The sequence below is a fragment of the Bos javanicus genome, chromosome 23 (assembly GCF_032452875.1).
Source record: "Bos javanicus breed banteng chromosome 23, ARS-OSU_banteng_1.0, whole genome shotgun sequence".
Taxonomy (NCBI): domain Eukaryota; kingdom Metazoa; phylum Chordata; class Mammalia; order Artiodactyla; family Bovidae; genus Bos; species Bos javanicus.
The window spans coordinates 3,619,368-3,642,757 of record NC_083890.1 but is presented as its reverse complement, the minus strand read 5'-3'; the positions used below and the strand labels follow the sequence as shown (position 1 = coordinate 3,642,757).

General features: G+C 46.6%; 1 protein-coding gene across 22 annotated transcripts in view; it reads right to left on the bottom strand.

Moving 5' to 3' along the window:
- DST (dystonin) overlaps nt 1-23,390 on the bottom strand; it is a 519,362-nt gene that overhangs the window by 213,346 nt on the left and 282,626 nt on the right. For all 22 annotated transcript variants that reach the window (XM_061397801.1, XM_061397789.1, XM_061397783.1 and 19 more), the window contains one exon: nt 16,547-16,713. In XM_061397801.1, coding sequence (XP_061253785.1) covers nt 16,547-16,713 — 167 coding nt within the window. The remainder of the gene's footprint in view (nt 1-16,546; nt 16,714-23,390) is intronic.

Sequence of the window (23,390 nt, the reverse complement as noted above, 5' to 3'; positions counted from 1 at the left end):
AAATCCCAGCAAACCATTACCTAAGAGACGTATGCTCAGCAAATCGATGAGATGCACAGAAAACTGAAACAGCGGCAGCCAGCACTGGTGAGCAGAGTGGGCCCAACTCTGCAACCACACCCAACCACATACTGCACAACCAACGCTTCAAAAGCTGAACGAATTGGGCCATGAAGTTTTGCCTCATCTGCCATATTCACCTGACTCTCACCAACTGACTGGCACTTCTTCAAGCACCTAGACACCATTTTTCAAGGAAAAAGTTTCCACCGCAAGCAGGAGGCAGAAAATGCTTTCCAAGAGTTCATTGAATCCTGAAGCACAGATTTTTATGCTACAGAAATAGACTTCTTTCTCCCTGGCAAAAATGACTTGATTGTAATGGTACCTATTTTGACTAATAAAGATGTGTTTGAGCTTAATTAAAATGATTTAAAATTCAGGGTCTGAAACTATAATTACTTTTGCACCAACCTAATATTTTAGATCACCAGGTGGTTGCATCTGCATATCCCATTACCTCTGGATTGATATTGATGGGCAACAGTATGTTTTACCAGTGTTTTTAAAAGTTTCCAAAAATCATTACAGACAAATTTTCACATATTTGAGAAAAATGGGCTATATGGAGGTAGAAAAAAGTCAGAGGGATGTGATTCAGGTGTCCTGTGACTTAGTCCTAACTTGCTTGGACTTTGAACACACATCCAGACACCCTTGTCTCACCTCCTGTCTATAAAGAACGAACACTGAGAATCACCAGGAACCATCTAGAATTTCAGTTATCCTGAGCGAGCATCTGCAAATGTGTGTGGGGTGGAGGGAGATGCTGGGGCTGCTGCGGCCATACGGTCTGAGGAACCCCACCGACTTGCCTCAAGTCTCGAGAGGAGATCCCATGAAGGTACTTGGGAAACCAAGCACACAGAGCCACGTGTACAGGTCACTGAGAAGTTCTTACGGGAACATAAACACGTGACATGACGCAATCGGAGAAGGCAGACTGTGGGGCTTTGGAATGCTAATCATAGATAATCCTCCCCCGGCAACACACTAGCAGTTCGTTCATTCACTCATATTTAATAAGCATCTACATGAGCCTGGCTGATGAGTGAGGCATTAAGAATAACAGACACTGACTTGCATTTCTCTGAATAACTGGTGATGTTGAGCATCCTTCCATGTGCCTATTGGCCGTCTGTATGTCTTCTTTGGAGAAATGTTTATTCAGGTCTTCAGGCCATTTTTCGAAACAAACTAGTATATATAAGACGGATAAACAACAAGGTCCCACAGGGCACTATATTCAATATCCTATGATGAACAATAAGGGAAAAGAATATGGAAAAAGTATATACAGATACATAAAACTGAAGCAGTGTGCCGTACAGCAGCAATCAGAACAACACTGTAAGTCAACCACACTTCAGCAAAAACAAGAAAAAATTTTTTAAAGAGTATAGGACTGTGTATGGAGAGCTCAAAACCCTGAAGGGAGCTGGGGGGAAACCTGGAGAGCCCCTGGTGAGAGCGGCAGGTGTGGGGCGGGGAGCATGGACTGCACTGTCGGGGGAGCCGGGGCCCAGGGGCCCAGCTCAGCTCAGGTGCCAGCAGCAGGGGCACGCGGGAGGCGGGGACAGGAGCCAAGGTGATGCCCAATCTCATGAACTTCTTACGGGATTTTGTTTTCCCAACAACTATGGAAAACCACTCAAATGCATTAGGAGGATTAAGAGACTAAGCCATCAGCTCCAGGCCAGGTGGAGAAGAAATGTAAAAGGGAGACAGTCCTCTCACAGAATCCAGGGCGAGGCGCGGGAGACTCGCGGAAGGACACGGCTGCAGAGGAAAACGTGGAGGGCCGGGCGGTACGAGAAGGGCACGGCACGAGAAGGGCACGGCACGAGAAGGGCACGGCACGGAGCTTAGCTTTCCCACCCACTTACAGTACTCAGGGCTGGACGCAGGGACGGGGGTCAACAGGGAGGAAGGAGAAAGGAGACAGGCCGCCCTGAGATCCCCACGTCCACCAGCCTCCAGGAGGTCGGATGCGGAAAGGGCGCCGCAAATAAGCCCCAGAAACACGAGGAAACCTAGGGCAAGTGGGGCTGGAAGAGAAAAAGGGCAATTCACGAAGAAAGGACGGTCAACAGAGCCCAATACTGGCAGGTAAGACGAGGCCTGGGACGCGTGCGCTGGACGTGTCCACAGTCATCCTGAAATCCCTCGTGATGCGAGGAGAAGTGGTTCTGGGGGTTTGAGGGGCCGGGAGCCAGGTTCCCAGTCGGCTGAGGAGTAAAGATGGGGGGAAAAAATAAAAATAAAAAGAGAGTGCAGACGACTCTTCTGAGAAATCTAGCCTGTAAGGAGGTTAAGGCAGTACCCAGAACAAAAGCTAGGGATTAAGGGACGTTTTTAAATTGTTTGCTGTTTTAGAGATGAAGAGGTTTCAGCATGTTTAATATCCGATGAGAGGGCCCTCCCCTGGGGTCCAGTATTTAGGGCGTGGTGCTCCCATTGCAGGGTTGTGGGTTCGATCCCTGGTCAGAGAACTAAGATCCCACAAGCCACGCCCAATGAGAAAGACCCGTTGAGAGACATTTACTAGAATGGGAAAGAAGGTTTCTGGAGCAGTAGAGGACATGGGGTACGAGGGACAGGCCCGGACAGGTGGCAAGAGGGCACCTGGCAAACGGGGGCAGAGATGGCAAGAGGCAGGCAGAGGAAGGCGGGTTTGCTCCTTGGAGAGCCAACAGGACAACTCTCCACTTGCTGGCTTCAAAATCCTCTGAAAGCAGGAGTGAGGAAGACCAGGTGGTGACAGGGAGAGGAGTGGATGAACAGGCACAGAAGGACGCCTGGGAGCCACGAGGCTGGGAACCCGCCCTGCAGTCCGCCTCGGTCTCCTCTGCTTCTGTGCTGGGCACAGGCCCCGAGCAAGCCGAGGGCTGGGATCAGACAGGCCAGGCTTCTCTGGGAAACTGGTGTGTGCTCAGCGGCACGGACAGAAGTAAACAGGATTCTGTGCAAGAAAAGAGGGAAGGAGGAAGGGTAGACAGACAGACAGAGAGAGGAGACAGAAAGAGAGAGACAGAGAGAGAAAGAAAGGAAAGGAGGAGGGAGGGGGAGACAGACAGAAAGAAAGGAGGAGGGAGGAGGGGGAGACAGGCAGGGGAGAGGAAGGCCCTGCAGGGTCAGGGAGGAGGGACCCACTCTGCTCACCAGACGCCACTACTAGCCCAACCTCGGGGTCAGCACACCGCACACCGCCTTACACGCAGATGCATGAAGCCGCCTGCGGCGGTTCACATCCGCTCTCAGACACATCTCACACACGACTGTGCACTGATGACACCTCGCTTAGCCTCTGACAGCAGGACAGTCGCCATAACAGACTCCTGAAGATGACTATGTGGACCAAATCATGTTCAGACTAGCGTATTCTTATTGTTCTTGCTGGGGAAAAGCATCTCACCTTGGCCCCCGTCCCTCATTGCGGCGGGGACCTGTAATATGGTCCTTGCCCTCCCCCAGCAGTAACTGGGAACATGCAGGAGACACCCCCACTGTTGTGTAACTGGGCACAGACAGTCCCTGATGCTCATATTTGGGTACACACTGTTAACGGAACAAGGCCAGGGGCCCCCAGGCAGCAACAAGCTATAAAGGTAACTTTCCCTCATCTCACAATGAAATGCCTGAATTTACTCTCAATATTCTCATTTTTTCCTGCGAGGTGACTCTCCCCTACCTAACACAGCAGAAAGCAAAGAAGGAGAAGCACTATAATTCACAGCAAGCTTTGTTAGGACTTCAAGATTAGAATCTAACAGGAGACATCAGGAGACATCTAACGAATTAAGACTCTCCATTCACAGAGAACAATTAACCCCTCACAGCCTCACAGACTTCACTAAATACAAAAAACAGTACTGATCTTGAGAAAGGAGTAACTTCTTCAGTCTCCATATTAAAGTGAACTTACAACAGTAAACTGGAAATAAATCTAGGGGATGAATACTGCTGCCCTTCCCCAGAAAAAGGGGGGATGGCAATGAAATCAACTTATTTACTCCGGGAGAAAATACTAAACTGCTCCCATCGGAGAGCAGCACGACAATATGAACCTATCAATGCGCCAGAATAAAAGTGGCCTTGCAAGAGAACAGAGGAAGGGCTGGAGAGAGCCAGCCGTGGTCCCGATCGCAGGAGGAGTCTCGGGGTGGAGGAGGTCAGGGAGAGCGCAGCAGAAATGGTGAAGGAGGGCTGTACCAGCTCCACAGACAGGAGGGGTTCCTCCAGCAAAGCCGTCTTCTCCTGGGCCCCCCAGTCACAGCCTGTTATCAGGGGGCTGGCAGCAGCCTGGAGGAGGGAAGGAATCTGACATCTGTGACGCACCTCCTAAATCTCACCAGACACAGTTTCATCTGTTATCTCAAGACACCCCTCCCTTCCCACTAGTATCCCAACATCTTACATGATCACATCATTCAGAAATGTCCTCACTCACTCGGTCATTTCTCCCCTTAAACTCAACACATACATGTTTAGACTAACAGCCTGTACGCCAGACAGAGGGACGGGCAGGCCTGCCATGTCAGTTCCAGCACAGAGTTTAAAAGCTGAAGAAAATGAACTGTGTGAACAAAGGGGTCAATTTAAAAAGAAAGCTAAGAACATGAAAGGGGGTTGGATCTGCTAGGATGCAACGGACAAGGAAGCAAACTGTTCTTTCTCAAAAGCGACATGCAGGGCAAAAAGCACAGGAGGAGGTACAGGTCAGTGCGGCTCGAAGACAATGCAGACACAAGTCCTACAATTTAAATGACCCACAGATTCTGCTTCTAGGAACTTATCCTACAGGCGTATTCATACATCTGCACAGAGGCACATACGAAGTTCAGTACAGTAGTTTTTAGTGGCAGTAAACAACATCCATCCATAGTGCAGGGCATACGGGATCAGTTGTGTCCAACTTCTTGTGAACCCATGGACTGCAGCCCGCTTTCATGGTCAGGCCAGCCAGGGGAGACATCTTCCTATTATGGGTGGATAACGTTTTCAGTTTTCTGACTCCAAAATGCAACTAGGAGAATGAGGCTGTGCTGACTTCCTAGATACAAGGACCTATTTCACAGAATAATGGAAGGCTTAGTGTGATAGTACATTTCTGTAAATTAATCTTGGCAAGAGGGCCAGGAACACAGAAAAAAAAGTAATGTAAGCACATACTCCTATAAATATTAATATTTACATGCTAACTAAAGTCCCAAAGCTACATGTAAAAATACACAGACGAACACTAAAAACATTCCCTGGACATAGACACTAACGCACACACCTCGCTTGGGTACAGAGGCGTTACAAACCATGCATGTGAGCTCCCTGAAGATTTTAAAATGTGATCATGTATACAAGTCACCCACATGTACTCTCAGAGTTCAAACTGTTTTAAGTTTACCTGGTAAGGGAAATAAGACACTTGATTTTGCCTCACAAACTCACACGTTTATGACTTTAAAAAACAATGAACAACCGTCAGGGCTCAGTCTAGGCTATGCCTAGCCTGTGGCCACACAAACCTTACCTGTGTGTGCGTGCACGTGCACACACACACACACATACACACACACATATCCTGGTACCTCTGGATCTGCAGCCTGAGGGCAGACCAGTTTCCGAGAGAAAGGAATCTTCTAGTTAATACTAATCCAACTTCCTATGGGAACATTTGAAACCCTCAAAGGCCTCCTCCCAGTATAAACCAGTCCAGTCCAGTTTAGCTGGTAAGGTGTGACTGACTCCAGGTGTGAGGCTGAATCACAGCCTCCAGGTCCTGTTAAAGGAGATGACTAGAACACAGCCTCACAGCCCAACCTTCCCAATTGCAGCGCCTTTCAACAGTTCATAGAATGCAGCAGGATGATGGTCCTATTAAAGTTTAAGTCCAAATGTAAACAATGAACAAAATCATTGCTACCCATCTCTACACTCAGATGAGTGAAAAATTCCTGGCTGCCTAATTAAAAAAGAAAAAAAAACAAATGGCATGCTTTTAAACACAACTTGTTCCAAAAATATTGACTCGTACGTGGGTAACAGATTTAAAACATGCTTGTGAAAAGAATGTGGGGGCCAAGAAGGAGAGTTAAACACAAGAATGGGATAAATTAAGAACAAGAGGAGGACAAGCAGGAACTAGTGCCCTGAAATTATCTCTTGGCAAAACCCCTGCAGCAGTTCAGTCCTGACGTACTCATCAGCATCTCTTCATGTGGCCACCTGAGCTCACCCGCTGCACAGTCTGTGCTGCTCGTTCTGGCCCGTGGGCGCCCATTCGTGTCTCTGCCTGTCACAGAGACATGTTTTCATGCTGAGAGAAGCTTCACGCTGCTGAGTTGGAACTTGGCTTTCATCGGCGTTCCAGGGCAGAGACTGATAAAGTCAGACAATCTGGGGGCTGAATTCGAGCTGAAATCAGAGTGTTATTTTTCAGCAACAAAAAAGTCCATTTTCCTGTACCTGAGCACACAGAAGTCTCTGTTAACCCATCTGCTGGGACACCTGCCTCTCGAGGACACGCACACTGTCTGTCTTAACTCTTGGTGACATCAATCCACTATCTAGAAGACACTCCTGGAATCCCGTGGCTATTGATTCTCAGTCAATTCTACTTCATCCTTTCTTGCTTTCAAGCTCCTTACTCTGCAAATGCTCTTGTGACGTCCTTCTGATTTAAGTCCATCAAATCAAAATCTGCTTTGTTCTTCTTTCAAATGAAAGGTGACTTGTGAGGGCCAACGGTAAGGCTAATTTACCTAAGATCTCTGACCAGTTGAGTGTTGGTGAAAAGATCTTAACATGCTTTCAAGATAATTTAAACTATACAAACAAAACAAGCAGGGAACTACTATAAACATATGGTATTTTTATTATCTGAACCCTCTTTGCATTGAAAACTGAATGTAACAAATGAATGTTCCTAGAAGGAATTAGGGACAGATTCCTAAGACAGAAATAACATGAAAATAATCTATCAGTGACTTATTTAAATAGAACCCACAGAACCAACCTTTGTAATCTCTAAATCATATTACTTTATCACCCTTACTACTGAAATAAAGCAGGGCCCTAAGGGCTCCTGAGCGCAGAAGCCTTTCTGTTCCCTGTTTCTTGCTTATAGGGAACAGACTCTAGCTTCTACAACCTTCTCTGAGGCCCAAAGGGCAGAAATGAATTTAAAAAAAAAAAACAGCGGGCTTAAAACTCAACAGTCAAAAAACTAAGATCATGGCATCTGGTCCCATCACTTCCTGACAAATAGATGGGAAAACAATGTAAACAGTGACAGACTTCATTTTCTTGGGCCTCCAAAATCACCGCAGATGAAGCCATGAAATTAAAATATGCTTGCTCCTGGGGAAGAAAAGCAATGACAAACCTAGACAGCATATTAAAAAACAGAGACATTACTTTGCTGACAAAGGTCCATCTAGTCAAAGCTATGGTTTCTCCAGTAGTCATGTATGGATGTGAGAGTGGGACCATAAGGAAAGTTGAACACTAAAGAATTGATGCTTTTGAACTGTGGTGTTGGAGAAGACTCTTGAGAGTCCCTTAAATGGCAAGGAGATCAAACCAGTCCATCCTAAAGGAAATCAGTCCTGAATATTCACTGGAAGGACTGATGCTGAAGCTAAAGCTCCAATACTTTGGCCACCTGATGCAAAGAGCTGACTCATTAGAAAAGACCCTGCTGTTGGGAAAGACTGAAGGCAGGAGGAGACAGGGACAACAGAGGATGAGATGGTTGGATGGCATCACCGACTCAACAGACATGAGTTTGAGCAAACTCCGAGAGTTGGTGATGGACAGGGAGGCTTGGTGTGCTGCAGTCCATGGGGTCGCAAAGAGTCGGACACAACTGAGCAACTGAACTGAATCGGGAAGTGAGGGGATGCAGAGACCAGTGAGGAGCAGCCAGGACACAACAGTGTAGCCTTGAGACGGGGTTCCAGTTCCCCTCAAGGGATACACTAACAGTGTCTTTGAGCTCTTTACAGAACTAAAACCCCCAACAAATGGAAGATGTCAGCATTTTTCATTCCAGAGAAAACCACCTAAGGCCAAGTTAAGTGAACCAGAGAAGATCATCAGAAGATTACCTGAGATCAGATTAAAGGAACAGAGGCCCTGCACACACCCTTATCTTATCAGCAACCCCCTTTAACCACTGCTGTAAAATTCCCCACTAATCCTCCACAGCAGGGCACACAGTTTTGAGAGGCACAAGCCCACTGTGGCCCCCTTTGCAGGCAAGGATATAAAACTATTCTTTTCTCTTCACCCAAAACTCTGTCTCCCAGACCCGATCCAGAATGGGCACACAGAGGCTGAGTTTGGGCATCAGTACCCACCGCACCATCCAGGCCCTCCACCCTCTAGGATCCCAGGGACACACTGAAACTACAGAACAGTTCATCTGTGACTTTGCTCTTACTGGTCCTGTTCTAATGTTCTCTTTATTATCTAAGTTTTCCTCACTATATGATAGTTGTGGATGCTGTTTTCAGAGATGGCTGATTCTAGATTAAACAATTAATGCTGTCCTCATTAATTCCTTACAAGAGACCAAGATCTTAGTTGGCAGTTATATATGGTACTATTTATTTGGTCATTTTGTAAGCAGATAGGTAGGTGCTCCCATAGAAAGAGAACCAGGCAAGGCTTTCTTGGCATAAGAGAACCATTTTTGGCCTAAGCCATCTTGTGATCTAAGCCTTGCCACCATGCTTGCCCCTGAACAGATCTCAGTAATTAATGATCTTATGGGAACAAAAAAAAACATAGAAACTCTGCCCTGTCATCCAGTAAGATAAGTAACAATAGCAAAGATAATATACTAGTTATAAAGACTCTCAGTTCTGTTTCAATGGTAAAGATTAGCCTGAAATGCTCAACCAACAGATAAACTACAATCTAAAGGATGATGACTTTTTCTGACCCTAGAGACTTCAATCTGTTGACTGCCCAAGCGCCTTCATGCATATGCAAGTACCCTTAATTTAAAATTTCCCCAGTTATGCTGTCTAGGCTGCTTCTAGAAAGATCCTCAGTGTTCTCCTGACTTGTAGCAAGTAATAATAAATCCTTCCATCTCCCCATCTTGGTTTGGTTGTGTCTTTTGCCTTGACACCCACCAAAAGGCGAACCCAGTTTTGGGGTAACAATTTCTGAAATACATTGAGAATTCTCACATCTTTAGTCTTTAAGGACACATTACCACAACTGCTCTGGCCAACAGTTCCATTTCTTGGTATTTAGTCTGCCTATTGGAAATTACTTAAGTATTTACAGAGAAGTATATGAGGACTTGAGAATCCAGAGCAAACACGTCCATTATTAAAAGGGTATCTGGTGTGAAGCATATGGGTTACCTTTTGAGCCTCAGTTTAATAATTTAACAATTTGATAATTTAATAAATAGATAACAGTGAAAACAGTACCATCCGTTTCACTGGATTGTGATAATTTTGAAAGCCGCTGCTGCTGCTGCTGCTGCTGCTAAGTGGCTTCAGTCGTGTCCGACTCTGTGCGACCCCACAGACAGCAGCCCACCAGGCTCCCCCGTCCCTGGGATTCTCCAGGCAAGAGCACTGGAGTGGGTTGCCATTTCCTTCTCCAATGCATGAAAGTAAAAAGTGAAAGTGAAGTTGCTCAGTCATGTCCGACTCTTCGCAACCCCATGGACTGCAGCCCACCAGGCCCCTCCATCCATGGGCTTTTCCAGGCAAGAGTACTGGAGTGGGGTGCCATTGCCTTCTCCAAATTTTGAAAGCTACTAATTTGCATTGGAGAAGGAGGTGGCGGCCCACTCCAGTGCTCTTGTCTGGAGAATCCCAGGGACGGGGGGAGCCTGGTGGGCTGCCGTCTATGGGGTCGCACAGAGTTGGACACGACTGAAGCGACTTAGCAAGCAACCAAATACTAAAATACTAAATGCTAAAAAATAGGCAGGACAGAAACTAATATCTTTTCAACATCCTGCATCTAATTCTTGGGTACCCACTATATGATGGTTACTTTCTTTTCACCTTTATAAAACATTTTTATTTCCTAAAAACTACAAATCAGTCTTATTATATAAATTTGTCTTTGTTTTTATTTAATAATATTATTTATTATTACTTATTTCATATAATTCTGTTTCAAGAAACAGAATTTTAGAAAATTAAGTTTCTATGGAACTTTAGGAATAAGTGAATTGTTATTAAAGTACTGCTTACCAGAGTTAACAAACACACTCTCCACTTTTAAAAGTCATACTCTATGAGGGACACTAATAGCAATATGCTAGACAATTCAAATTAATGTGCTTGACTCACAACTACTGACATTGCTGGTGCTAAGTCGCTTCAGTCGTGTCTGACTCTGTGTGACCACAGACAGCAACCCACCAGGCTCCCCCGTCCCTGGGATTCTCCAGGCAAGAACGCTGGAGTGGGTTGCCATTTCCTTCTCCAATGCATGAAAGTGAAAAGTGAAAGTGAAGTCGCTCAGTCGTGTCTGACCCTTAGCATGGACTGCAGCCTACCAGGCCACTCTGTCCATGGGATTTTCCAGGCAAGAGTACTGGAGTAGGGTGCCACTGCCTTCTCCGCTACTGACATTATTCACATGCATATGGAAGCTGAACGATGCTACACTCTTCTCATTTCAGGTCCTATTTTGGAATCTTTAGACGATATTATATACAGTTAGCCCTCTGTATCTGTGGTTTCTGCATCCTCAAATTCAACTAACCACGGATCAAAAATATTTGAAAAAAAATTCTACAAAGTTCCAAAAAGCAAAATGAGTTTTGCTGTGTGCTGGCCACTGTGTACATAGCATTTCCTTTGTATTAGGTATTAGAAGTAACTTAGAGATGATTAATTGGAGAAGGAAATGGCAACCCACTCCAGTGTTCTTGCCTGGAGAGTCCCAGGGACGGGGGAGCCTGGTGGGAGGCCGTCTATGGGGTCACATAGAGTCGGACACGACTGAAGCGACTTAGCAGCAGTAGCAGCAGAGATGATTCAAAGTATGCAGAGGATGCACAAGGTTATATACAAACACTGCACAGTGTGAGCATTCATAGATTTTGTTATCTGTGGGATAACCCCCAGTGGATACAAGGGGACAGTGATACACAAAAACCTTACTAAATCAGTTATGTCAAATAATACTGATCTACTCTTATTTGATGAATCCTACCTATTCCCTTCTCAGCTCCAGAAAAATCTGCACTCTATCCAGGCGCCCCTGCCACATCAGGGTTCCACACCCTCTCTCCATGCACTGCCCTGATCAGGAGGTCGTTCCCTGCAAAACCCTCACTCCCCCCTAAGGTCCTTCTCAAGAAAAGAATCTATAAGATTAAGCTTGGTATCTGAGAAGAAACCCAACCCATGTGCCACCTCAGATAATTTTTATTACAGAAGTCAAATAAAATCCATGCAAATAATAAAATTTGTATCTCAAAAAGCCCAATTAAGTGGGTGTATTTCCACAGCAAATCCAAATAAATACATCACAAAATTTAAGAGGATAATTATCAAGGGGAAAACAACTGTTAAAACACAATTCTATAAATGCGATTATTTCTGCCCAATAGCCAAAAATGTAACAGTGATTTGTTAATTGTTTATAACTTTGTCTCTTTTGTCTTCAGTAAGTCAAGACAATCAACAACGAAAACCATGTATAAATCAACACCATCCGCTTAATTATTACACGGACTAGGGAAAAGGTACTCAACTATTTTTTAAGAAAAAACAAAGGCCCAAGGATTCGAAAAAATACAGTTCTACAGATGAAAGGTTTCTTCTAGTTAAAGAAACCACAGTAATATTCTAGGCACAGAATAACTTGACATTTCAGCAACAAAAAAATCTTGTAACCATTTAAACCAGATGGTATTTTTACCATGAATTCTAATAAGGGAAAACAACACACAGGAGGGAATCAAGTTCCAAGTTAAGGCTAAACACACTGCTGTACACAAAACAGACAACCAACAAGGACCTAGTGTATATACAGAGAACTATACTATACTCAGTATTTGCTAACAACCTAAGGGGAAAAGAATCTGAGAAAGAACAGACACACAGGTTACTGAATCACTTTACACCAGAAACTAATGCAACACTGTAAATCAACTACACTTCAGTCAAACAAGAAGTTAAAGGAAAAAAAAGCTAAAGCTAAGCAATGTTCTAAAATGATTACTCTGCCGAAATGAAAGTTCAAAACGAATAATGCTCACAAGAGTGAAATCCTGTCCTAAAACAAGGTGAGCTCTGAAACATAAACAGGGCAGTGATTTATTTAAGTACTTGGGGAAAAAAGGCACAGCAGGTATACCTCAATTTGCATTCATAACCCTTCATAAGTATCGCAGAGACAATGCCTGCAGAGTATGGCTTTTAAAAGTCAGTCATTTTAGAAGAAGAGCTGGCTTACAAATGCTTTGCTTCTACCTAAAAAACTTCAAAGCAGAGCACACCTTCAAAACGCACCCTGACACCCACCCTTCGGTCTAACAACCCCCACACTGCCATCCAAAGGCTACGAAGACCTTTCCGCTCAGGTACAGAGTGGGTCCGGCCTTCCAATGGCCTGCATTCTAAGTCACACGGAACACACAGCGTGACCATCACAGTGTCTGTGGCCACAAAACCCTCCTGGCAGCGGGGCCCTCAAGGAGAGCTGTGCTTTATTCTGGACAAGAGCTAGCAAGTCTATCCAGGTTTTTCTTTCTAACTCAGCAACCAACACCCACATCTACTGAAATGCCATCCTGTAAAGGAGGCAGACTGACCGCGTTTAAAGGGGCTCTTGGGTGTGGGCCACGGGAAACTTGGTACAGTGTTACATGCCTCAAAGTCTCCAAAGTGAAAAGAGGGAGAGAAGAGTGGTAGGGAAAGGGGAGAATGGGGCGGGGTGCCAGGCAAGCAGCCCAGGTGGGAATCACACTCTGCATCTCGGCAGCACTGTGACCTTGGCAAACCTGAGGGTGCCCATGTGTAACGTGGGCTTCCTCCCAGAGCTCGAGGAAGATACGAATGCGACAATACAGAGGAAGCATCTAACAGAATGCCTCACAGGCAGCAAGTTAGCAGGATATTAACTGTTTTATATAATTGTTCTTTTATTTCCAAGTAACTCTGTCAGTTCAGTGAGTTAGAGTTTGGACTTACTCTCACAGGAAGATACTCAGCTCTTCAAGAGCATGACAAACTCCTTGCAAAACTGAGAAAAATAACTGAAATCAAGAATGACATTGCTTTCAATAAGGAATTTCTGTGGATTTCACTTCTTATAAGGCAATAGAGGTGTGCCTTGTAAGAACAACAACAGCAGCTGGGCACTGGGGTTTGGGTCCCTAGCCTAACACTCACTGGTTGTGTGACTTGAAGCAAGTATGTACTCTGGTCTCGGTTTCTGTGTGTAGTAACCAGGGGGAACGACATTCTTACGGATGTTGTCAGGACTGAGTGAATGAACGTAAGTAAGCTGCTCAGGATAGCACCTTGCCCTTAACAGGTGCTATGTCAGTGTTCATTCAGATCCAGCAATTCTCACCAGGAAACTGTTTGCCACCCCAAAGTTGGCCATCATTAAACCCACCTATGCACTGGAGTTGCTAGGTGAGGAGGCTGTGATGTAGAAACTGACAAGGCTTTGTCTGAACTCTGACCTCACTAATCATCAGTGCTCTAAGTATACAATCTCGGTCCTCCACTTATAGAGTCTACATATGAGAGCTTACTGTCCGCTAAGTCACTGACAAAATTCAAAGACATACCACATACCATAGCTCTGCGTGTCTGAGTGATGATCTCTGGACAGTGGAAATGTGATTTTTTTTCACTTGTCTGTATTTTCTAGTGTTTTACCATGCACGTGCACCATTTAAGGCTCAAGATATCATTTTCACTGATACATTCTCTTTACTCATTGTATCAGTCTTGCCTGATCCAGGCGTCTCTCCAGTAAAAGGTGTGTTAATTGATAGAAGTGTTGTTTGTTGTCAGAAAGAATGTGTAGCTTGTGGTGACTGACACAGTTTAGCTGAGAGATCTTGGGTAAGTCCTTCTCTGAGCCACATTTCTTCATACATAAAATATGTGGGCACAACAGTGTCTTTCAGGATTCCTGCTGGTGGGCTCTTTCCCTGACCTGGGACTGAACCCAAGCTTCTGCATTGGCAGCACGGAGTCCTAACCACTGGACCACCAGGGGAGTCTCAGGATTCCCCCTGGTTCTAATATTCTGTGACCATCTTACACTTTTCAGATGGGAAGCAGAAACAATAGGGTATATGCTAAACCCTTATTTGTTCCAGCTTTGCTACCCTAGAGAATCTGTTGGGAACCAGTATGGTATAATAATAATCTTCTCATTAATGTACAAATTTATTTGCACAGGTTATAATGTTTTCTTTCCTGATCACTTTATCTATCTTTACGTATTTATTCTGGCTGTTCTGGGTCTTCGTGCTGCGTGTGAGCTTTTCTCCAGGTGTGCAACACAGCCTGCTCATTGCAGTGGCTTCTCCTGTTGCGGAGCAAGGCTCCGGGTGCACGGCCTTCGGCAGCTGCGGAGCACAGGCTCTGGGCGCACAGCCTTCGGCAGCTGCGGAGCACGGGCTCTGGGCGCACAGCCTTCGGCAGCTGCGGAGCACGGGCTCCCAGGTGCACGGCCTTCGGCAGCTGTGGAGCAAGGCTCCGGGTGCACGGCCTTCAGCAGCTGCAGCACGTGGGCTTGGTGGCTGTGGTCCCCAGGCTCCGGAGTGCAGGCTCAGTAGCCCACAGGCTCAGTTGCTCCCAGTTCGAACCTATGCCTTCTGCATTGGCAGATGGATTCTTTACCACAGAGCCATCACGGAAGCCCTAGTTTATTTTCCTCATTAATTACAAAATGATGCAATATATGGCGAAGAATGAGAAAGCTGAACTATAAAAATGTTTTCTCAAAGACCTGTCAATTGTCGAGGCACATTTGTGGGACAGAACCTCTTGAAATAACGTGTCTACATGAGGAGACATTTCAGGTTGACTGGCCAACAGATCATTTCCACTGCTGAAACTTTGACATTGCATCCATCTAGTAAAATCGCTAAAGAAAATCTAGATGTATTCTGTGAAGCCTGGGAATCCCAAAGCAGTGACATGTCAACACTGCTGAGAAATCAGTGATGTGCTTGAAGGAAAATGAGGGGAGAAGTATGGCTCCCTTTCATTTCCAAAGCCAGTGAAGAACAACGCAAACCTGAGATCATTAAAGTCAGACACGCCTGACTCTGAGGAGCAAGCCAAGATAGCAAGCTTGTTCTCAAGCTGGGTTTGCTAACCTCTGCGAGACGAGTAATGCCAACTCCAAGACTGAGAAGTGGGAGGATCAGGAGAATGAGATTGTTTGATATGGATGGAACATGTCCAGTATGGCATATTCTCTCTATTTATTTACTGCTAAGTCACTTCAGTCGTGTCCGACTCTGTGTGACCCCATAGACGGCAGCCCACCAGGATCCCCCGTCCCTGGGATTCTCCAGGCAAGATCACTGGAGTGGCTTGCCATTTCCTTCTCCAATGCATGAAAGTGAAAAGTGAAAGTGAAGTCGCTCAGTCGTGTCCGACTCTTAGTGACCCCATGGACTGCAGCCTACCAGTCCCCTCCGTCCATGGGATTTGCCAGGCAAGAGTACTGGAGTGGGTTGCCATTTATTTACTAGGGGTCACTAAAAACTTACCAAGATTTAATTCATCAACTAGAGGTTTTTGCTGAGAGGGTCTGAAGCTTGCTTCAAGTGTATAAGCTTTCTCAGAACAACTCAAAGATAATGATAAGCTTATGCTTTTCCTGGAAATAAATAAGCTTGTTCCTCTCTGCCACCAGCTCCAGACAATAATTGAGATACCTTTACAGAATCAAGGGGCTTCCCTGATAGCTCAGTTGGTAAAGAATCCATCTGCAATGCAGAAAACTCCAGTTCGATTCCTGGGTCGGGAAGATCCACTGGAAAAGGGATTAGCTGCCCACTCCAGTATTCTTGGGTTTTAAGACACTTTGGGCAGAATCAAGTGTTTCTAAAGGCTGATAAGGGTATTATAAAGGTAAGTTCCATGATGGCTGTTTTGGTTCAACTTCTCGCACTTTGCTATAAACTGCTGAAGAAGCTTTAGATGGAAAACAGATGGGTCTCAGTTACAAATAAAGATTCTGTGGATGGTAAAACTTGAGAAGCTTTTGAGGTCAGATCTTGCGAATACCATGTGGCAATGCTAACCTTTTAAGAAAGCAAATGATCCTTTATGTTTCAGAAATGCAACAATTTTGCAGAGAAAACAAACTGAAGTATTGCTTTATTTTCTGATCACAAAACCGACTGTGAAGCTTTCTGACAACTAATAAATGCCAAGGTAGTTGCTGTTAAAAAAAATTTTGGAAATGAAAGAAACACTTAGATTTATCAAAAGGCGGGAAAACTCAAATTTCATACCTGTATTTATGAATGATGGCATTAAATAATTTCCCATCTCTCCAGCAGGTGGTGAAATTTTCACACCGAATCCCGGCATAACCCTCCGTGGCCTGCTGCGTCCACAGTAACAGTCTCTCTTTCGCTGACATGTCTTCTGACTCACCAGTAACATGGATATCAGATATCTAAACGGAACAGAGAATGGTAAACCATTAGGAAGGAAGGAAGCTAACTCAGATTAAGAGCCTACTATGTGCCAAGCACTTTTTACTTAATCCTCCTTTCACTCGTAAGATGACAATGTTTCCCCCATCTCCATCGAGGGAACCTGAGTTTCAAAGAGATTAACAGATAGAAAAGGAGGATTTAACCCAAGCATCTCATTTTTTTTTTATACCGAAATGTCCCAGCACTGAAAAGTCTCCATTCCTTTTTACTAATCAGATCTGTTCAAACAACTTAAGCACATGTTTTTCCAAGTTCAAATGGGTCACAGTAGAACCTACAAATTAATCTACGTTACCCATCTTCAGAGCAGAATGTGATCCAGCAGGTATTCTGTGTAAAGAAAAGGAGAACAGCCCCCTCTCCAACTAACCACACTGCTTAACTGTTTGGCCAGAAGTCTTTCTGATTTTCTCATGAAGCTTCGTTCAGTTTACCCAATGGGAAATTTTCATCAAATAATTTTTCCCGATACTTTGTTTGCCTTATTTTTTTTTTATCTCTTCCACTGAATGATAATGAAACAGTCACCATTTCACATGATCTCCATTTGCTCGTGGCCCTTTGATAAGGGTCCTATTTAACCTGCTGATAATGACGTTAAGGCACCAAGTGACTCTGGCAGGAGTCAGACAGTGACTCCCCAGCTGGGATTAACACCAGCAGACAGCTGTTCCCTCAGTCAGTGGTGATGCCAAGCTGGGGGTCAGGACAGGCGACCGACCACGGTCAGATGGAAAGGAAGGCGGTGGGGCGGGGGGGGGGGGGGTCATCCTACACGGGAAGGAAACCCCTCAAGTCTGACCCGGCCTCGAGAGCTGGCCACCAGTCCCCTCACTCAGGGACGCCCTCCAAGCCGGGGCGGTCAGGACAGGCGGCTGACCAGGGTCAGATGGAAAGGAAGGCGGTGGGGCAGGGGGCGTTATACTACATAGGAAGGAAAACCCCTCAAGTCTGACCCGGCCTAGAGAGCTGGCCACCGGTCCCCTCACTCAGGGACGTCCTTTCAGGCCTGTGAGCCAGCATCCTCTTCTATAAAACAGGGGACAGCAGGCAGGAGCAGGGACTATTTAAGACTCTCTTCAGTCTGAAGTCTGAGAGGCTAAGACACTGTAAAAATGACACAGAGGTAGAGGTTCACACAGGCAGGCAGGCAACTGACAGCAGAAAACTTAAAAACCCGGACTAAAGCCCTTTAGTCTAGAAAGACGAATGGATAAAGATGTGGTGCCCATATTCACTGGAATATTACTCCGTCATACAAAGGAATGGAACAATGCCACTTGCCACAACATGGACGGACCCAGAGATGATCACACTGACACGTTTATGTGGAACCTAAAATACGACACAGACGAACCTATCTACGAAACAGAAGGAGACTCCCGGTCACAGAGAACAGGCGTGCGGCTGCCAGGGGGAGGGGAGTGGAGAGGGGGCATGGGCGTGCGGGACTGGCAGATGCAAACTATCACACACAGGGCGGAAACCAACAAGCTCCTGCTGCACGGCACAGGGAACCAGAACCAGGACCCCGCGGGGAACCAGAATGGAGGAGGATATGAAGAGGACGGTAGACACAAAGGTATAACTAAGCTGCTCTGCTGTAAAGCAGAAGTGTACACTTCAATAAAAATTTTTAAAAAGATCTATGCCTGTACAAGTAAAACTAGCTGTTTCCGGAAAACCTGAGAACACAGGGTGGTATTTATAGCAGTATAAAAAAAAGGGCAATAGCTGGGTAGAGGCAGGGACTGATTTCTGCAGGGTCAAGAATGTTCCAGTCCAGTCAAGGGCCAAAGGTAACTGCCTATTAACAAGGAAAGTCAACACATTTCAACCATATGGTAAGTTTAACAGGCTACAGTGCTGCCCAGCACATCCAGGATTAAGGAAGAAGAGTTAACAGGCCTGAAAATGACTAAACATCAAGCAGGAGAAAATAATATATTTTATTAAATGAGTTGCTGAAAGTTCCCAAATCTCGTAGCATGTTACACTCACATACACTCTATCAGACCGCTGCACATGCAGACACTAGTTTAAAAGCTATAGTTTTAAGGGGTATATTCAAATATGTTATGAACCAAATTTTAACATATGAAAGACCACTAATAAGTTAAGCCTTTCACCTTCTCCTTCAATTTCCAATCAACTATTATTCCCACTGGGAAGTTAAAGCATTTTTAGATATACTGTTACCACTCACCATTGCCTACATAGGTATATCTAACTTTTATATGTACCTAGAAGGCAATGGCACCCAACTCCAGTACTCCTGCCTGGAAAATCCGGTGGATGGAGGAGTCTGTTAGGCTGCAGTCCATAGGGTTGCTGAGGGTCCGGCATGACTTGAGTGACTTCACTTTCACTTTTCACTTTCATGCATTGGAGAAGGAAGTGGCAACCCACTCCAGTGTTCTTGCCTGGAGAATCCCAGGGACGGGGGAGCCTGGTCGGCTGCTGTCTATGGGGTCACACAGAGTCGGACACAACTGCAGCGACTTAGCAGCAGCAGGTATATCTAACTAAGATATGGTGCAAAAAAATTAAAAAGAAAAATAAACCAAATGCTAAACACTGTAAATCTGAAGTTGCCACTCACGACTCCTAATATAAAATCAGCAGAACAACCTGACTCCTCCATCAACGGCAGGCCAGGTGGGATTCTAGGAAGGAACCAGGCCTCTTCCTCCAAATCCTAGAGGCACACAGAGATCACAGAAGGTTTCAGCTCCTGCTGTCTGGGTTCAAATCCCAAGTGCAATTGCTAACAGGATTAAGACCCAGAGCCACTTAACGTGGGCAGATCTAGAGACGGCCAAACTAAGTGAAGACAGAGAAAGACAAATGTCATATGGTATCACTGATATGTGGACTCTTAAAAAATGATACAAACGAATTTATTTAGAAAACAGAAAAAAGAGTCACAGACTTAAAAAACAAACTTATGGTCACCCTAGGGGCAATGTGGGGGGAGCAATAAAATAGGTTAGGATTAACATATACACGCTACTATATATAAAAGAGTTAAATAACAAGGACCTACAGAGGTCTCTACACAGTATCTTGTAGTAATCTGTACTGGAAAAGAATACAAAAAAGAATATATACATATATATATAAATTAATCACTTTGCTGTATATTGGAAATCAAGGCAACACTGTAAATTAACTCTACTTCAATTAAAAGACAAGACCTAGAGCTATTAACATCATCTCCCTAAAACCCATCTTCCTCCTTTTTGAAACATAAATGATGATATAATAACATCTTTCTAAAGTTTAGACAAGATGACCTACATTAAGTGCTCAGCACAGGGCCCGCAGGTAGAAAACTCTACAAATGTCAGCTTCTCCCACCATTTGATGAGCAGTACTTGTTGCTTCAGGCCTCTCACCAGTGACCTGCCAGCCAGCATCCAACACAAACAAGATGTTTCAGACCAGAGCTCCTCCTGGACGCTGGAAGCCTGCGTGACTCTCCTTCGAGTCACTGCCAGCCGCCACTGGAGGGCACGTGCTTCCTCCCACAGAGCCTCTCGGACCTTCTTTCACCTCTGCTTCCTCTCCCCAGACCCAGTCTGCCTCCACTCCCAACTTTCCAGAAGCATCTATCCTGCAGGAAACAAAATCTGCTCACCTCCACTACCCTGCTTCGGCCTTTCCATTGAACCCCCGCCACCACGCCCCACATCACGTTAAGTCCTGGATACCAGCAGGGACACGGGCAGGGCACATTTCCCACCTCCCCCGATGATGGGAAGCAGCAGCTCTTAGATCATTATCTGTGGCACAAAGACCTCGCCTTTGCACATCTGGTCACTCTTGTGCCACCATCTACTTCCCATCCTCAAGACGACCCGTGTTCCCAGCATCTAGTATCCGCTGGGGGTCCCTGTCTGCATCCAGGGACCCATCCTCACAGGTCTCAGCCTTCTCGCCATGCTGACCAGTCACATAGCCTCAGCTGGATCTCGTTACCTTGAACCTGATCCAGTGCACTGCAAGTCTGTGGCTTCCGACAGCAAGGGACATTTTTCCCGCTCCCCAGCTCCAGTGGGACCGACCAAAGGCCCAGCAGCACCGTGCGGTCCTGCGCCGGCCCGACTCTGCCCCGTCTCTGAGCCCTCCGCTGGCTTCGCCGCCTCCTCCCTCTGTCTCCACCACGTGACCCCTCACTTCACCCGCTGTCCTCAACTTCCTCACCCTGCAGCCACCCAGACGAGCCTCAGCCCCGATCTAGGCAGGCTGTCTCCTCTCTGGGGATGTCCGCGTCCCACGTGGACAACCACCTCCTTGAACCCCAGCTCTGATCTCGGCCAGGGGCTCCAGGAAATGCGCCTTTTCTCCTCAGTGTCCTCAGTGGCCAGTCTTCCTATCCCTCCGAGAGTTTCTGTCCACTCTCCCCCGTGTGGTGAAGCGCCTACCCGCCTGCTCTCCTTGTGTTTGGCATCGCCTTTCGTCATCTTCACAGAGGACAGAGAGACGTGTAACGGCCCTGGCCTGTCACCCTGGGTCTCTGTGAGGGGCTCCCCTCTGGGTGTTTGCTCTCAGTATGTACAACACCCAAGTCTCTTCCATCCTAAATTGAGTAAAAACAAATAACCTTCATAAACCCGGTTTCCTCTGTACTCAGCACCATCGGAGAAGGCAATGGCACCCCACTCCAGTACTCTTGCCTGGAAAATCCCATGGACGGAGAAGCCTGGTAGGCTGCAGTCCATGGGGTCGCTAGTCGGACACGACTGAGTGACTTCACTTTCACTTTTCACTTTCATGCATTAGACAAGGAAATGGCAACCCACTCCAGCGTTCTTGCCTGGGGAGTCCCAGGGACGGGGGAGCCTGGTGGGCTGCCATCTGTGGGGTCGCAGAGTTGGACATGACTGAAGTGACTTAGCAGCAGCACCACCTCTCTCTCTTGTTAGTAAAGCACCTGGAGAAACCACTCTGCACTTTGTAACCTTTATCTTTACTCCTCAGCCTGTTGAGTCTCGGCTTCTGTCCCAGTCATTCCATGGAAAGTAAGAAGGGGTGAGCAGACAGAAAGAGGGGGTCAGCGCTCGTGACTGCTCACAGGAGGCGGGAGAGGAGATGGTCTGTGCAGCGTGGGGAGGGGTCAGGTGCGGAGCGTGGGCGGTCCCGCCAAGGGTCAGCGCTGCCAAAGCTGGGCACCTGCACACTTCCTGTGCCCTGGAGAGACAGCAGCGGACTCTGGGGGGGCGCAGGCTGCCCCGGGACTGTGGGGAGCAGAAGCAACTACCTTTAGTCAAGACCACCACCTCCAGGTTCCCGTGTCAGCATCGACCCCTCCTAAGACACAGCCACGACAGACAGGAGAGCCTCCCGCCTCTAGAACCGAGCCCCCGTGTCAGGTGAGTAACAATCTCCTGAACAGGCTCCGCGCACCACACCCGCCCCTCACCCCACGGACACATCGATCCATGACAGTCTTGACTGGTCTGCCCAGGCCCAGGCCATTAGCCTTCTGTTCCACGGTCAAACCACACGGCATCAGAGGCCCTCTCTCCGCAGGGGCTCTGCTCAGGCCGCTTCTTCCCTGAAGCATCCCCGCCCCCCATGCCCAGCTCAACATAGACTGAAGTGCTCAAGGGGCGGGAGACCTGCTGGAAGGGAGAGAGGGGAAGGCCAGGGACAGGGAAGGGGAGGAGGGAGGGGGAATGGAGGGAGGGGGAGGGGAGGAGGGACAGGGAGGAAGGGAGGGAGGAGGGGGAGGAAGCATCAGAAGAAGTGTCATGTTTGCACTGGGGATGAATGAGTTTTAGCCTATCATGTAACCCTTGTCACCTTAGGAAATAAAATGTTTCCAACTAAGGTCACTTCGCAGTAACTGCCACACCCCCAGCCACTGTCTAGGAGTGCCCGGCAGCAAACCCAGGCCTGGAGATTACTCAGCGAGAGCCCAACGCTACCCAAGTGTCATCTCGTTTCTGTAACAGTGTCATAAACTTAACCCGGGATATAGTTTTGAAATGTCTTTTCAATGCAAGAAAAGAAGCCGACACCTCCATCAGAATGCTCACTTGACTTCCCTCCCTGCGGACAGGGGTGGGGGGTGGGGGTGGGAGGTGTGGGGGGGCAGGCATGGAGGGCCAAGCCTCCCGTGCTGGTCAGCTGAGGCTGCCAGCCTCAGTCCTCTAAGCAAAGTCAAAGCCACGAGAAGACTGGGCGGCAGCCACACCCGCTTTTTACCACTATGCTGTCATAGTTCTGGCATGTGGGAAGGGAGGGCACGCCAAGGGCCAATTTCCAAAGCTGACTCACACAGTCCCCAGGAGACTATTCACAGTTCTATCATATTTAATTCTATCTAAGGCAAAGGCAATTTTTAAATTTTTAAAAAATAATTAGAATTTATGAAAAGGTTAAATAATCAGACATGTAACAGCAGAAAGGCAACATCTCTGAGGCTGAGAGGACTAAGAAACATAACTCAGAGAAGCTATGACTATAGGAAAGGATTAAGGAATCCAGGGAACTCTAACTGGAAGATCTCGGAGCCCGCTGTCAGCCCCTGGTTTCACTGGTGAACAAGCTGAGGACACAGGAGGCTCCGGGACATGTCCAGGGTCTCAGCAGGCCGGCTGGGAGGGCCCAAGGCACGGACCTGAGG